At 38.9% G+C, this 17,709-nt stretch overlaps 1 protein-coding gene across 1 annotated transcript in view; it reads left to right on the plus strand.

Moving 5' to 3' along the window:
* The window catches only part of UNC80 (unc-80 homolog, NALCN channel complex subunit), a gene marked incomplete at its 5' end in the record, with an annotated part of 181,259 nt that overhangs the window by 113,659 nt on the left and 49,891 nt on the right, over nucleotides 1–17,709 (plus strand). The window contains 7 exons of the mRNA XM_081341722.1: nucleotides 1,879–1,979; nucleotides 5,270–5,356; nucleotides 10,818–11,001; nucleotides 13,804–13,898; nucleotides 14,556–14,645; nucleotides 15,204–15,305; nucleotides 17,048–17,228. Of these exons, the coding sequence (XP_081197848.1) occupies nucleotides 1,879–1,979; nucleotides 5,270–5,356; nucleotides 10,818–11,001; nucleotides 13,804–13,898; nucleotides 14,556–14,645; nucleotides 15,204–15,305; nucleotides 17,048–17,228 (840 nt within the window). The remainder of the gene's footprint in view (nucleotides 1–1,878; nucleotides 1,980–5,269; nucleotides 5,357–10,817; nucleotides 11,002–13,803; nucleotides 13,899–14,555; nucleotides 14,646–15,203; nucleotides 15,306–17,047; nucleotides 17,229–17,709) is intronic.

The following is a 17,709-nucleotide window of genomic DNA, read 5'->3' on the forward strand; positions in this document are numbered from 1 at the left end:
ATAAATACGTTTTTAGATTGCGCCGGAAGGAGCAAAGGTCGGGGGCCATCCGGAGCTCAACTGGCAAGCGGTTCCACAGGTCTGGCGCACCCACAGAGAATGCCCTCCCCCTGGGGGCCACCAATCGGCATTCTTTGATTGGAGGCACCCTGAGGAGGCCCTCTCTGTGGGAGCGCACTGGACGGAGGGAAGTTGACGCCGGCCGCAGGTGTTGCCGTAGGTAATCCGGACTCATGCCATGTAGGGCTTTGTAAGTCATTACCAACACCTTGAATTTCACCCGGAGGGCAACTGGCAGCCAATGCAGCTCGCGGAGCAAAGGTGTAACATGGGAGTATCGCGAAACTCCCAAGACAACTCGCGCGGCTGCATTCTGCACCAGTTGAAGCCTCCGAGTGGACTTCAAGGGCAGCCCCATGTAGAGAGCATTACAGTAGTCTAGATGAGAGGTCACGAGCGCATGAGTGACTGTACGCAAGGCATCCCGGTCCAGATAGGGTCGCAACTGGCGCACCAGGCGAACCTGGGCAAAGGCCCCCCTAGTCACAGCTCCAATATGCTCTTCTAAAGAGAGCTGTGAATCTAGAAGGACCCCCAAGTTGCGCGCCCTATCTACGGGGGGTAATAGCTCACCCCCCATGGCCAGAGATGGAATAATTGGAATTTCCCGGGATGCCGGCACGAACAGCCACTCAGTCTTGTCAGGGTTGAGCCGAAGCCTGTTCCTCCCCATCCAGACCCGGACCGCCTCCAGGCAGCGGGACATCACGTCGAGGGCATCACTGGGGTGGTTTGGGGTCGAAATAAAAAGCTGGGTATCATCAGCATACTGATGATACCCAACTCCAAAACCACGAATGATCTCGCCCAGCGGCTTCATGTAAATGTTGAACAGGAGAGGCGAGAGGACCAATCCCTGAGGGACTCCACAAATGAGAGGCCTCAAGGTCGACCTCTGTCCCCCTGCCAACACCGACTCCGAACGTCCCAGAAGGTAGGAGGAGAACCACTGAAGAACTGTGCCTCCCACTCCCAACCCCCTGAGACGTCGCAGCAAATACCATGGTCGATGGTATCAAAAGCCGCTGAGAGGTCTAAAAGGACTAGGACAGAGGAGCAACCCCTGTCCCGAGCCCGCCAGAGATCATTCACCAGCGCAACCAATGCCGTCTCCATGCTGTACCCGGGCCTGAAGCCCGATTGGTACAGGTCTAGATAATCAGCTTCATCCAAGAACAAAGGGAGCTGTTGCGCCACCACGCTCTCAACAACCTTCGCCAGAAAGCGAAGGTTGGAGACCGGACGAAAGTTGTTTAATATTGCTGGCTCCAAGGCAGGCTTCTTGAGGAGGGGTCTCACCACCGCCTCCTTCAAGGCGGCGGGAAAGCTACCCTCACTCAAAGAGGCAGTAATCAATGCCTGGAGCCAGCCTCGTGTCCCATCCCGAGCCGCATAAGTCAGCCAGGAGGGACACGGGTCCAACAAACACGTGGTGGAGCTCAGCTTCCCCATGATCTTGTCCACTTCTTCAGGAGTCACAGGATCGAACTCCTCCCAGATAACATCGACAAGGCTGCCCGTATCCTCATCGTCAGACTCTGCCCAGTCGGAGTCCAGGCCGGTTCGGATCCGAGCAATTTTGTCTGACAGAAATCGACTAAACTCCTCGGCTCGACCCTGTATTTGATTAAGTGTCCACTGTAAACAGTTTATTTCTATATCAAATACTACTACTAACTTTAATAGAAGTTTAGGACCAAATTGGATACAGCTGACATTACCAAATGATGTTGTGTCAAAATTCAGGCCAACAGTATATATGGTATAGGATTTGGCAAGAACAGATGAAAGTCTTTTCAATCCTTTTGTCTCATATAGTGAGCGCAGTGGCTCAACAAGTCTTGTGGAACTGTCTCATTGAAGATCCATCCACTGTTCTTCGACATTTCCTGGAGAAACTCACTATCAGTAACCGGCAGGTACAGTTCTACTTTCCATAAACATATGTTATTATGGGATAGATTGTTGCACAGCTTTGGTGGCCACCAGGTTAAGGGAATTAACATAGAGCATATTGGTGCAATGATACTTCAATGGTGGCTTTGCCTATGTCAGTATGATAAATAAGCTTGTCCTTATGCTAATGCACATATTTATTTTTGGTATCTCACACTTCCTACAAAGATACAAAACATGAATTTCTGTATAACAAGTCAATTATTTTCAGGTTATTGTGTAGTAGTGTCTCTAATTTTGTCAATACACATCTTAGAGCAAATACTTTATTAACTGCCTGCATTTCTTAGGATTGCAGGAATATATTTCATTTGTTAGAATTTCAGTTCATCTCTCCATTTCCCTGCATTTATATTCCTCCCCAAATACTTCATCATTTTAGGAGAAAAGGCAAGGATGTGACTGTATTTATGTAAATAATCCAACTGCAGGGCTTACTTTGTCTCTGTATGTTGCTGTTAATAAGGTGTGCCCTAGAATATAACTCAAATACATTATTCTTCACTTTAGTAGCTTTGAGTTAGGTTTAGGGTTAGGGTTAGGGTTATTTTAAGTAATAAAACATTACATGAAATATTAAATCTGGCATGTTTTTACAACAGGATTTGCACTCACTTTGTCAAACAACAAAATAAAGAGTGCAGTGTTACATAGAAGTTTAACCAAAGTGGCCTTTTGTAAATGAATATGTAGCATTTGGCTTTCCTCATCCTAGTAAAAGAATCTTTTCTGCTCCAAGAGAAGCAGCAGGACACTTAGTGCTAGCAAGCCTAGCAAGTTCTGAATGGCAGCCAGCCAGAATACAGACAATGCCTAATTGTTATAGTTGTTTTTCACTGAAGAAATCTAAGGGAAGTGTTGCAGGTAGTGTATTTACCCAAAATGAAGATAATACTGAATTTTGACTCACAAAGGAATAGCAGATAGAAAAAATAAACATATGTATAAGAACTCAGTCAAAACTCTCTTCCAGGGAAGAGTAGCTTGTGGTCCCAGGATTGTTTGTTTGTTTGTTTGACATATACCCCAGTCACAATCTAATGACTATCAGTTGTTTCTATAGTATGTAATATAACAATACAAACATCCATGATATATCTCAAAGGTAACATAAAACAAAAAATAAAAGCAACAGCAACAAATGAAAAAATGAAAATAAGTAAAAGATGGCATACTTTTTACATTAGAAAAAACAGTTTCTTTTTTCCCCAACAACCCCCTATAGGTCAACAAGAATGGCTCAGCCTAATATCCACAGGGAGGCTATTTCAAAACAATTTCTTCTACTTTGCCCTCCCTCACCTCTCAGAAGTGTGGGACCAAAATAGTTTCTTCCTAATGGAACTAATAGGTTAGATTTATTATAGCAGGAGCAGGCACTCTTGAAGATACCAAGGTGCTAGGCCATAAATAGTCCACACAAGAATTTTAAATTGCACCCAGAAATCAAATGGTAACCAATGCAGAGTTTGCAGAATCAGTATTATATTGTATGCTTGCAGTACCAAGAGCCAGTGAGTACATTTGCCACTGTGTTTTACTTAATTGGCAATTTCTGAGTAGTTCATTCGAAGTACTGCATACTGCAGTAGTTCATCTGGGTAGTAATGAAGATGGGTCCTTCTAAACCACATAGGATTGCAATTGGTGCACCAGCCAAAGCTGAGCAAAACTTCCACCTTTTGTTTAAGCAGGAGTCCAGAAGGATTCCTGAATTATTAATCAGCTTCTTCACCTGCTTCTTAGTGAATGCCCATACAGAGATAATGCTGGTATTGGCAGAAAACCCTGATGTACATACAGCAACTTCATCTTATTTGGATGGAAGAAAACATTCTCAGTCTGTTCTTTTTCATCCAGATCCTCACAGCTTCTAGATGATAAATCAGAGGAGAGCTGGAAGGGACCTTGGAGGTCTTCTAGTCCAACCTAACCCTATACCATTTCAGATGGCTGTCCAGTTTTTTCTTTAAAACCCCCAGTGATGAAGCACGCACAACTTCTGAAAGCAAGCTGTTCCACTGGTTAATTGTCTTCACTGTTAGGAAGTTTCTCCTTAACTCCAGGTTGCTTCTCTCCTTGATTATTTTCCATCCATTGTTTCTTGTCTTGCCTTCTGGTGCTTTGGAAAATAAGTTGACCCCCTTCTTCTTTGTGGCAGCACTTCGAATACAGGAATACTGCTATCATGTCACCCTAGTCCTTCTTTTCTCTAGACTGGTCATACCCAATTCCTGAACACCAAGACAGGACATTGACAATACCTCTCTCGCAACACAGTGGCAATATAAAGTTGGATATTATAGTTGTTAAAGTGGTAGTTGGGAGAGGATGGAACTATGTGACACCCACAAACACACACACACCGGGGTTTGTGTGTGTGTATCTTTACAAAGTCCTAGAAACCTCTCAGAAGTTGTTACTCAGTTGTAATGTTTAATGTAACAAATGGGGAAAATTAAAAAGGTGAAAAGTAATCCTATACTAAATAAATTGCATTCAAATCAAATTTTATCCTGGCCCTGTCCATATTGAAGCATGGCTTCTAACAGCAAAAATGAATCTGGCCCTTGACTGGAAAAAAACCCCAACTGTCCTAGTTGGAACGAATGATAAAGTGTAATTTATTAAGGCATAAATAGGTGTCAGATGTGTACTCTCTCCTTTCCTTCTGCTTCCTCAGCATAGTTGCAAGGAAAAGGTGAGGAAAATATCTGTCTGAAATTCACTTTAGATTAACTTGACTGAATCCAAATAAATAGCAGTGAATCTTTACTATGTTTTATTGAAATAATCCAGTTTAAAATTTATGACTTATTTTAATAAATCATGTTTAAGGCTAACTAGATACAACTGAGAGACTGGTATCAGAATTCAGTGCATTCAATTTAAAATGAAGGCAACAATCTCCACTCTCCTGCCAATGCTAGAGAAAGATACTCAAGTTTCATTCAAGTTAGAGATAAACTAGTTAGCATCTAATACAATCAAAGAACATAAGGAGTTCAAGTATTTGAAGATAAGACTAGACTTTTATCAGACTAGGGTTTTGTTCAGCTGTTCAGATTAAGTTTTACAGCTCTCCTGTAAGAAAAAACTCTCCCGTGTTATTTATGGGAAAGGATTCATAATACTGCAATTTATAAGGATTTTAATTGTATGTTACCTAAGAGTATAATAATTGATCCCTGTGCAAGTAGTGAAATTGACTGCTATGCTATAACAAGATTGAAAATTTCTGCTCTAACTGCAGGATGAATTGATGTATATGCTGAGGAAACTTTTGTTGAACATCGGAGACTTTCCTGCTCAGACATCCCATATCCTCTTCAATTACTTGGTAGGTTCTTCTGAGTCCTGGGCAGAACCCAGACTGTAAGCATTAATGATGCCCCCATCCAAAGTACAGACAATTGTGAATTTTGAATTAATCATAATTAATGTCACATTCAAGAAAGAAGTACACCTCCTGTACAGTTTTTCTTATAGTCAATATGTTTTCTAGGTATTTGGCTTTGATTTTCTGAAGATCAAACACATAGCTGAATTTCTCTAGTGTATACGTTGAACTTCAGGCAGTTATATTTTGAACCATTAATACTTAGCTCCATCCAGTCACCCAGACTCTACCCCAAATAGGGATTATAGGGCTGTAAAAAGGAAGGTTTTTTTAAAAAAAATTCAGCCATTTCTTTTTGCTGAAGAAGTTACTCCTTGTGGTAATCAGACTTAGTAAAACCATCTATGTACCTTTCCAAAAGATTTAATTTTTGTGTACTGTCACTCTAATTTCATTCTTATAGTTAAGATCAAATTTGAAATGCCCAAAAGCATATAATAATTTTTTTTATCCTAACTTCCTCACAGAATTTGGGGCACAAATTAGATGTACAGAAAACTTTGAAATCTGTATAAAACATGCTGCCTTCTTCTGGTTTACTACCTCTATTTGTCTCATAGAATCATAGAATTGGGAACTTGGAAAGTAACATAAGGATACAGCTCTCTGCAATGCATAGGAAAACCAATGAAACTATCTTTCAGCACCATCTGCCCATCTCTCTTTTGAAACAGTGAGATGGGCAGCATATACATTTAATAAATAAATAAATAAATAAATAAATAAATAAATAAATAAATAAATAAATAAATAAATAAATGCTGTAATTTTTGATGTGGCGCAGTATATAATGCAATAGTTTTACAATCATCATATGATCTATCTTGCTTTCTTCGCTCTTGTTTGAAAAATTAGCAGTAGACACTGTGGAATTGGGGAAGGTTCCTACTCATCATGGAGTTCTATTTGATTGATAAAAATATTAATTTTCTCATTCTGCTGGGAGCCAAACAAAATGGCTTTTCACAAACATATATGCAGACTACTGAGAGGAGGCTTTGAAGCAGCTTCATTAACCTAGAAAAAGATGTAGTTGTGTCAGTGATTTGAAGACAGCTGCTTTTTCCTGTTGTGATTCAGTGTCAGCCTGTGCTCCCAGCAGCTGAGTCTGATGAATCTGAGGAGGAGGAGGAGGGGTTTGGAGAGCCTTTGGTGTCGGAGGGAGGCTCTGATGCACTGCAGGACTCTCAGGCTGGCCCCTCCAATCGTGTTCCTCATGAGACTCAGCTGTGTGAGGAAGAGGTGTCGAACTCAGAGGAGTCACAGCTGAATCTGTTCAGAGACACTAGAAGCAGAAGGCAATCCAGCAGAGCAGAGCAGAGAAAATCAATGAGGCAACCATTTGGAGACATCCAAAGAGAATCCTGGTCTGTTCTTGCTAATCTGTTTGACTCTTGTTTGTTAACTCTTGTTTGATATTTTGAATCATTTATTGAAGGAAATATTCTGTTGCCTTTTTGTTTGACCTGTAAATAAATTTGGGTTGGGTTTTTCCAGCCTATTGATTGTTTAAAGGAAGAAGGGGTTGTCCCTGACACACAAACAGGGCCGGTCGTAGGCTGGAACAGACCATTTCCCATGTACAGCAGAGCATATCTTGCAAAGGATTTGCACAAGCCTTAATGTTAACCTTGCCACAACATTTCCTAGCACCTTTTTCACTGGGTTTTCTTCAATTTAACTTTATGAAGAAGATAAAAGATTAATAATATAGATGTCTTCTATTTTTTATTTCATTGTCGTATTTTAAGTAAGTTTGTAAATCATATTTTCCTTTGGTAGGAATAGCCACCCAGGTTTTCAATCCAAAAACTACAATTATTGACAGAGAAAGACTGGCTCAATCTTCACATGTTCATATTTATCACTGGCCATCTACTTAGCTTCTGCTGTAAATTGGAATAAAAATTGTGTACTTTATGGAGACTTCCAGTTTTGTGTTGTAGCAAGAGGGCCAAGGGATTGTGGAGCTCCATACCCCATGGCTGGTTTCTCCCTGTCTGGGGACCCTAAATGGGTCTAAAGTCACCCCGGAGAGGCAACAAAGAAGGAGGAGCCTTCCGTCGATCATGGAAAGATGGCGGTTGATCCATTTGATCCAATCCAGCAGGAGAAAGGCTAGCTGCATTCCAGTGAGTAGCCCAAGCTACTGGCATCCAAAGTCCAAAAGCACCAACTAAAAACAACTGTGAACAGCGTATTGGAGCTGGGTGAGAATATTGATCTTCTCTTCTCTCTTTTGAAACTGATTTCCTGGAAAAGATCAGTCCTATGGAGAAAAATGTTATTGCTGTAAAAACAGTAGAAGAGAAAACAGATTTATCTACAGGAGTCATATATCAGAGAAGGATTGCAACATATTCCACACATTTTGAGAAAGATGAGAAAGCATAAAATTTACAGATTAGTATCCTGAAAGTATCAGAACTCTACTTAGAAGAGGAGTCGTGGCTTAATATGCAAGAAAGAATTATGTCTATGAAGAGTCACTGTCTTACGTGGACAGAATATACTACCCTAGTGAGAAGGAAGGGGACTATAACTCCACCCTTCCATAGACAGAAGCAGGGGACAGAAATACATTGAAATAGACTAATGTAAAGCTATAATTTGGATAAAACTGATAACTATGGAAATTGTTAAGATTTTCCATTTAAAAGAATATTGATGAAATTATAAGAAAATAATCTTTTTGTTTTAAAAGTTGGAAAATAAATAGTTACTGACATCTAATGGTGGAACAGAGTATAGAACTACAGCTGCCCTGCCTCAGAAATTGGCAAGACACCCAGAAACAGAGCACAATTTATCCCTTTGATCCTCAGTGACTCTTAGCTAAACAGAGAACATCTGGGACTAGAGGAAAGAAAACACACTGGGTTATCTACTGCAGAATGAAAAATACAATTGTTATGAAAACTGCTGAACTTCTTGGATTATAAACACTTACTGAGCTGTGATATTTAAGTTTAAGAAATGTCTGCAGAGAAAGAAAATCTTTGACTTTTTGGCTATTCTTCTAGGGGGGAAATTACCAGATTGTTTTTAAGTGGTTGAACATTTTGGATTGTTTATAAAGATAACAGACATATAAGTCTAAACCGTTTGGGATTTAAAACTGGTGGGTTTGATGAAACTGGAGGTTGCATATACAACTAAAAGTGGTAAGAAACCACATGCAATATTTTTTTTCTAAAATCCCCAGTCTGGAACATCAGAGATCTTCAGGAGTAATACTTAAAGACAAGACAAATATTTTCCAGGAGGAAATGTATGCTATGTTGCAACTAATTCAAACAACAATTGCTTCAAATCATAATGAGATTAAAAATAATTTTAATGATATAAATGAGCACATCCTTGATCAGAAAATGGTGACAAAGAATGAACAAATAAATCAGAACAAAAACTAGAGGAAAAATACAGCTTAACACAGAGAAAGAAAATTCTGCAAGATTTTGCTATAATATTGGAAATGGAAAAGACATTTTATCTTTCAGAACTTCAAAGCAAACCTGGAGATAAGAAAAAAGATTTTATAAAAATGGACAATAGAGCTGTCAGTGGAATCACCAGAGTTTAGGAGACAAAAAATAAAAAGAGAAATGAAGGGAGAAGAAAAGTGGAAGCAGTATAAATGGGCAAAACTCCCCCTCAAAAGCACCTTGCTCAATTTGTCTTTCCCATTTTTAACAATGGGAAATACAGGAAGAATCCCATAGTAAGCTAAATACACTGACTTGGAAAGCTGCTAGGCAAAAGAAGAAGGCGAGAGCCAGATTCAAGAGAGATGATTTGACCTACCAGTTGGAGTACTATATGACTAAATATTTGTTTGAATATGATTAGAAGAATAGTTAAATTTTGGATATGAATGGGTTCTATAGTAAGAGAGATGTGATTCATAAGTAGTATAGTATTTCTTTGTGATATGGGAAATGTAAAAACAATGGGATGATTTAAATGAACAAAATGTTTTGGATATTCAAATGTAATCAACTTGGAGAAAGTTTTAACTGATGAGAAATGTTCTGAATACTGAAGGGAAACTTAAATAAGAACAGGCGAGAGCCCGACTTGAGAGATGACTTGACATACAGTACCAGATGAACTATCATATGACCAAACTGTCAAAACCCATTCCTATTTCATTTCTATCTATCCCTTCTGACCCAAAATCAAATCTCACCTTTCCCTGGGTTCTGCCATACTCCCAAGGGCGAGGGGGGATGTGCCAGCAGGTTTATTGCCTCTGCTTTCTCTTTCCGCTACAATTTAACCTTTTGCTTCATTTATTACCTCTGTGTCCTCTACCCACTAAAGTGTAACAATTTGCTTCCTGCGTTATCTTTCTCTCTGAAGTTTATCTCCCTAAACTGTCAGCTAGAACAAGGGAGGAAATAAGGAACGTAACCTTAGTGCCTGGTTTATGTCTATGCTCTTAGAGGAAGGTGTGAAGAAGCCCCCTTTCTCCCCTTTTCCCACAATGGACTTAACACCTTGGGATTGGCTGTCCCATACTGGGTGGGCGGACTATGAGGTGGGGTCTTGTTTGGGGATATTTTAATCTATCGCTCTGCATGGGAAATCTCAGATCTTGTCTATTATGCCTGCTATCAACTACTCTTAATAAAAGTTTCTGTTGGAAGAAATTGTTTCCAAGAGTTCTGCTTTCTTAAGATGTGGGATTGAAATGGGTCCTGACACAAACATTTGTATAAATATGGTTAAAAGAATAGTTAAATTTTGGAAATGAAGGGGTTTTACAGTAAGAGAAATGTGATTTATAAGTAGCATAGTATTTTTTTATGATATGGGAAATGTAAAAATACTGGGATGATTTAAATGTATGAAATATTTTGGATATTTAAATGTAATCAATTTTGAGAAAACTATAACTGACAAGAAATGTTTTAAATACTGAGGGGAAACTAAGCTTAAATAAGACTTGTGAAAACAGGACCTATAGTGATTTACATAAGATGATTTTTTGCAAATGCAACTGTAAAATAAGCTGATTAGAAAAGATATTACATACTGGTGCTATTGTTAAATACTAGAAAAATGTTTATATTCACCCTCATATGCATTGATAGTACTAAGAACTATATTTGCTCAATGTTGATAAAAGGATAATACCATTGGAAGAAGATAAGACCAAGGAAAGATATTTCTAGTTAGTATGTTGATTATGAAAGCATAGAAACTAACTATTATTGACTGTTGTTAAATATATGAACTCAGACATGTTTTTTTCTAAGCACTAAAGATTTTTATTTTAAAAATCAGTTATATACAATATGTATGTGTGTGTATATATATATATATATATATATATATATATATATATATATATATATATATATATATATATATATATTGTGTACTTTATGATTCATAGGTGGGACTGATCATGTATTTTGTCCGCACACCATGTGAATGGGGCATGGATGCCATTTCAGCCACTCTGACCTTTCTTTGGGAAGTGGTGGGTTATGTAGAAGGACTGTTCTTCAAGGATCTCAAACAAACTATGAAGAAGGAACAATGTGAGGTGAAGCTTCTGGTTACTGCCTCAATGCCAGGTATGGAAAGCATTATTTTTATTTGCCTGGGGCTTTTGCTGGCATTTGGTCTTTATTTTGTAACTATAACAGTGATATATTTCTGCCAAATCATTTTCTAAATTCATTAACATAGCCTGAGTTAAAGGGGAGAGGGGATGTAAATCTTAGGCTCAGTATATGTATTTCTGCCTGTTATTGACATTCCCATATGAAAGGGAAAATTTGAAAGAGATTTTTAAATGTGAGTAAAATCTTTGTTTAAATCTTGTTTTATTTTTGGCTTTTTGCCTTTACATAGCAGGGTAAACTCTTAGGTATAGCTTAAACTACCTTTATGGAATCCACCCTAGTAACTAAAATATTCAGGAAATATTTGGTGAGAAAGTGATGGTCAACTTCTTTGGCTGTCCTTTACTCTTTCTCCAATTCTATTGGGCAAATGGACTGTATCAGCTGTAATATGCTGTGATCTGTGCTTATATAAGGAATTGACATTATAGTTCATCATCCTACATGACAGTCTTTTAGCCTTAATGAGACACCAATAGTTTAGGAAAATGGTTTGTGTTAATGGATATAATTTTGTAATTAGGCAGACTATAAGTGCTGGATGGGTTTCACATAAAAAGCTCCATGAGTTGCAATACATATCTTGTATAGGTTCCATAGAGTGGACAAAAGAAAACTGATACAAAGTCTTTTGAAGGAGCAAACAAAACAAACAACCGATGTTCCTGAAAATTATATTCTGAATTAAGTCGCCATGGTTATTTTTAAAATCCCTTCTATATTGTTAACAATAGTGTTATAAATTTAGCAATTACAGCCTGAATTGGATTCTCTTTCTAGCTATATCCACATGCTTAAAAAATAGCTCTGCACATGCATGAAAGCCAGGATTGCATAATATTATAATACTGGACATGGTAAGAGAGAGGGAGAAATTCTCAGTGAGGCATGAGGCTTCTCTGAATATCCCTGTACAAAACAGCCATTCCTTCTTTTTCAGCTGCACTGTACTATGCAGAAGCAAAAATGATAACAGAATAAGAATCATCTAAAATGTTCTGATAAAGGGACGCGGTGGCTCAGTGGGTTAGGACACTGAGCTTGTCGATCGGAAGGTCGGCAGTTTGGTGGATCGAATCCCGAGTGCCGCGTAGCAGAGTGAGCGCCTGTTACTCGTCCCAGCTTCTGCCCACCTAGCAGTTCGAAAGCACGTAAAAATGCAAGTAGAAAAATAGGGACCACTACGGTGGGAAGTCATGCTAGTAAAGTTATGCTTAAAATTCTACAAGCTAGACTCCAGCAGTATGTGGATCGAGAACTACCAGAAGTACAGGCAGGATTTCGAAGAGGCAGAGGAACTAGAGATCAAATTGCTAACATACGCTGGATCATGGAGAAAGCTAGAGAGTTCCAGAAAAACATCTACTTCTGCTTCATTGACTATGCTAAAGCCTTTGATTGTGTGGATCATAACAAACTGTGGCAAGTCCTTAAAGAGATGGGCATACCAGACCATCTTATTTGTCTTTTGAGAAACCTATATGCGGGCCAAGAAGCAACAGTGAGAACTGGACACGGAACCACTGATTGGTTCAAAATTGGGAAAGGAGTCCGGCAAGGCTGTATACTGTCACCTTGCCTATTTAATTTATATGCAGAGCACATCATGAGAAAGGCAGGGCTGGATGAATCAAAAGTTGGAATTAAGACTGCTGGAAGAAACATCAACAACCTAAGATATGCAGATGACACCACTCTAATGGCAGAAAGTGAAGAGGAACTAAAGAGCCTCTTGTTGCGAGTGAAGAAGGAGAGTGCAAAACTTGGGTTGAAACTAAACATTAAGAAAACCAAGATCATGGCATCTGGCCCTCTCAATTCCTGGCAAATAGATGGGGAAGAAATGGAGGTAGTGACGGATTTTATTTTCCTGGGCTCCAAGATCACTGCAGATGGGGACTGTAGCCAAGAAATTAAAAGACGCTTGCTCCTGGGGAGGAAAGCCATGGCAAATCTAGACAGCACACTAAAAAGCAGAGACATCACCCTGTCAACAAAAGTGCGTATAGTCAAGGCTATGGTCTTCCCAGTTGCAATGTATGGCAGTGAAAGCTGGACCATAAGAAAGGCTGAGCGCCAAAGAATTGAGGCCTTTGAACTCTGGTGCTGGAGAAGACTCCTGCGAGTCCCTTGGACTGCAAGGCGATCAAACCGGTCAGTCCTAGAGGAGATCAACCCTGACTGCTCTTTAGAAGGCCAGATCCTGAAGCTAAAACTCAAATACTTTGGCCATCTAATGAGAAGGAAGGACTCACTGGAGAAGAGCCTAATGCTGGGAAAGATTGAGGGCAATAGAAGAAGGGGACGACAGAGAATGAGGTGGCTGGATGGAGTCACTGAAGCAGTGGGTGTGAGCTTGAATGGACTCCGGAGGATGGTGGATGACAGGAAGGCCTGGAGGAACGTTGTCCATAGGGTCGCGATGGGTCGGACACGACTTCGCAACTAACAACAACAACAACAACAACGGTGGGAAGGTAACAGCGTTCCGTGCTAGTCATGCCGGCCACATGACCACGGAGACGTCCTCGGACAAGCGCTGGCTCTTCGGCTTTGAAACGGAGATGAGCACCGGCCCCTAGAGTCGGAAACGACTAGCACGCATGTGCGGGGGAACCTTTACCTTTACCTAAAATGTTCTGAACAACTCAAAGGAAGATTAGGACATACAGTAATTTATTTTTATTTATCTAGGATTTCAAAAGTATATTTTTTGTAAACAAACATTTTATTATATTATTGCTTTTAAAGGTACCAAGACCTTAGTAGTTCATGGGCAGAATGAATGTGATATCCCAACCCAGCTTCCAGTCCATGAAGACACCCAGTTTGAAGCTCTTTTAAAGGTTTGCAAATTATTAAAATAATTTTGAAAAAAAGTTTTGGCTGTATTTTCCAGTCTTCCTCTATTAAAGCTCCTTCATTAACCTCATTAGGTTGTGGGATAAAGATTGATTTGGAATAATATACAGGACTGACCTCCGGTACATATTTATGAATTAGGTCTTTACAAGGAGAAAATTATCTGTTGAAAGCCTGATTTAGCAGCTTCTTTACATCTCATTATGTGAAAAGGTCATCTTACAAATTACCTCAAATACACAGTAAAACAAGGCAGTTATATGAGTGACTTTGCTGGACATTTAACAGTTAGTCAACTAGTTAGTTATTGCACTTTCAGTTACCCAACAAGCTCATTTCTGTAGGCCTACTATATGAAGTAAGAATATCACTTTCAGTTGTGATTTTGGAAATTAATTCAAGATTACAGTGGCTTTTAAAAACCCTGTTACAATCATAAGTGGTATCACTAACTAAGAGCTATTTTAGTCGCAGTGCAAGGCCTGACAGCTTATTTTTTATTAAGATTCCATCTTTATAGGAAGGGAATAGAGATATAGCCACAATTATCTGAGGAGAATACTTTTAAAATCAATAACTTTCTAAATTGAAGAACATGTGATCAACCAATATTGTCTTATGCTTATGTCTTTATGTGCTAGGAGTGTCTGGAATTTTTTAATATACCTGAATCCCAGTCTTCTAACTATTTTTTAATGGATAAGCGGTGGAATCTTATTCATTATAATAAGGTGAGATAGTTTTATATTGTAATGTTACTTATTAACTGTAATGGAAAATTTCATTAGCGAGTGACTTTTTGGATACACTAATATGAAAGTTTAATACTGCTATTGAGCCAGGTTTCACCTAATCTTGTACAGCTTGTTGACCCTGCCTCTTCTTTTTCTTGCCTAAATGTAAAATCTTGCTTTCCTCTACACTGAATTTCATTTTGTTAGATAAGGCCCAGTTTTCAAGTCGGTCAAGATCCATATGGATTTTGAGCCTATATTCTGGGGTATTGCTTATTCCTACCAGCTTAGTTCCATCAATCCCAATATTGATCCCTGGGAGTTCACCCTGTGCATATATCACCAGTATCAAAGTTGCCCATTTATTCTTATTCTCTTTCCTGTTTCTTAACCAGTTATCAACCTATATAAAAAGGAAGCCCAGAAATGAGATATTTTTCTCCTCCACTACACCATTATGACTGAAAAGTATTACTATTTCCAAAAGTGCAATTGCTAATGTGCTAGAAGTACAATTCATTTTTAAAATACAGGCTTTTTAAAATTATCCCACAGACCTATGTCCGTGACATTTACCCATTTCGTAGATCTGTATCTCCACAACTGAATCTGGTACACATGCATCCAGAAAGGGGGCAAGAACTCATTCAAAAACAGGTATGTTTATAGTAAACAGAACAATGATGCATCCTCACCAAACTGTCACATTGGTATATAATTTGGAATGATCTGGAAGATATTTTGTGGTGCAGAAGTCAGAAGCTTACTCATTTCTATATTTTTGGTGCAAGATACTGTATATATATTATGTCTTAATAGCTATGAATTACAAAAGGTTTGAATTGAATAAGGTATTGTCTTTTCATGAAACTAGGATACTTAGATGTAGATTCCTGGGATAGTCTCTTGGATTTGGGGATGCATAACTTGTGGTAGCTCAAAGAAATTTCGGGATGCACTGGTCCATTTACCTATTAATTTTCACTTAATCCATTCAAAAATGTGCTTAGAATTCCACTATGGATGGATAGGACTGTGCCTGATGAGTCATTCCCATCATGATGTAGAAATATTGCTTGGATATATGTTTTGTGCTATCCCAAAGCTCTTTGTGAGATGTAGTATTTTTGATCCTGTTGTGGCAAGATATATATTTGATGCATATATTAATATTCATATAGTTTATTTTCAAAATACATATAAATCAAGTGATCATGCATTGTGCTCTACTGTTGATTACGAGGTGGGAGAGTGTCCATAGTACAAAGATATCAGAGAGGCACAAACTGGAGGAATAGGGAATTATTATTATTAGCATATGGCATTGTTACAGCAACTAGAGACCACAATGCAATTGCACTGTAGTAGTTTGGCCTGCCAAAGTACCAGCCCTGTTGTAGGGCACACTTGCATGCTTCCCAAGTGTACCATAGGAAGGTAAGCTGGCTTTACATCAGAGAGAAAGATGAGTGGCTCTTTCCTGCAATGTTACCCAAGGCCCTCTCCCTTCTCAGAGCTGCTTCGCCAATGGGGAAGGTTCAGCTGTGGCACTGTAAATTGGATTAATTAAACTACATTAACATATTCTATCTTAACTACGATAATTTCTCCATTCTTTTTTCCACTCCAGATTTTTTGCTTCATATCCCTGTTCTGGATGTAGAATAGTTATTACTAATTATTTATTTATTCTGATAGTTCTTCATGATGGCTCGTAAAGCATGGAACTAAAATTGGTTACATATTCCTAGTTCTCAATTCCTTATTACAGGCAGGGTGGCTCAATGGTTTAATGACACTGGAGATGGTTGTGCTCCAGCAGTTCACATCCTAGCACTGCATGGCAGGATGAGCTCCTAACATTCTCCTTAGCTTCAATCCACATGAGAGTTTGAAAGCATGTTCTATGCAAGTAGATAGATAGGTACCACTTCGGTGGAGAGACAAGTTGGTGCTCTGTACAGGCAGTCAGATTCCTGACAGTGCTGAACCTTCCCCATCGTGACGTCCATTGGCGAGGCAGCTCTGAGAAGGGAGAGGGCCTTGGGTAACATTGCAGGAAGAGCCACTCGTCTTTCTCTCTGATGTGAAGCCAGCTTACCTTCCTATGGTACACTTGGGAAGCATGCAAGTGTGCCCTACAACAGGGCTGGTACTTTGGCAGGCCAAACTACTACAGTGCAATTGCATTGTGGTCCCTGGTTGCTGTAACAATGCCATATGCTAATAATAATAATTCCCTATTCCTCCAGTTTGTGCCTCTCTGATATCTTTGTACTATGGACACTTTCCCACCTCATAATCAATTGTTGAGCACAATGCATGATCGCTTGATAACAATTATTTTTTTTTGGATTTGGATCAACAATTATTCTGATCATTGTCTGGCTATTTTTTAGGTATTTACCCGTAAATTAGAAGAAGTGGGTCGAGTGTTGTTTCTCATTTCTCTGACTCAGAAGATTCCTGTGGCTCACAAGCAGTCCCACGTGTCTTTGCTGCAAGAAGACCTTCTTCGCTTGCCTTCATTTCCCCGTAGTGCCATTGATGCAGAATTCTCACTCTTCAATGATCCACAAGGTACCACTAAGTCTCCCTAAAGCTGAGCTTGACTTCAGGTAGCTAAATAGATATTTTTTAACAATAGTATGGAATTGGTTTGCCATTAGCTTTTTTTAAGATTTCTTTTTTACTTTCCAATCTAGGCTACTAGGATTTCCTGTCTTCATCCCCTACAAGTACCAGGTCTAACTATATCGAAAACATTTTACTGATACTCTATTGAACCATCAAAATGAGACAGCAACTTTGTTCTTAGATACAATTAAATGTTCATAGATAGCATCATCATAATTGTTTAGTAGTACTGAATGAGTTTAATATGAGATCAGCAAAATAGAACAAGAATCTATGATCTCTTTGAATAACCAAAGTTAATTAATGAGGTAAACCCTATTTTTAATACATTGGTATATGGATACCTCTGGAGATTTTTTTTAAAGGAAGCTCTGATATTTTTCTTTAAAATAATAAACTGCTGCATTTTAATATGACATTGCTC

Source organism: Vipera berus (genome assembly GCF_964194415.1).
Source record: "Vipera berus genome assembly, chromosome: 1".
Lineage (NCBI taxonomy): Eukaryota > Metazoa > Chordata > Lepidosauria > Squamata > Viperidae > Vipera > Vipera berus.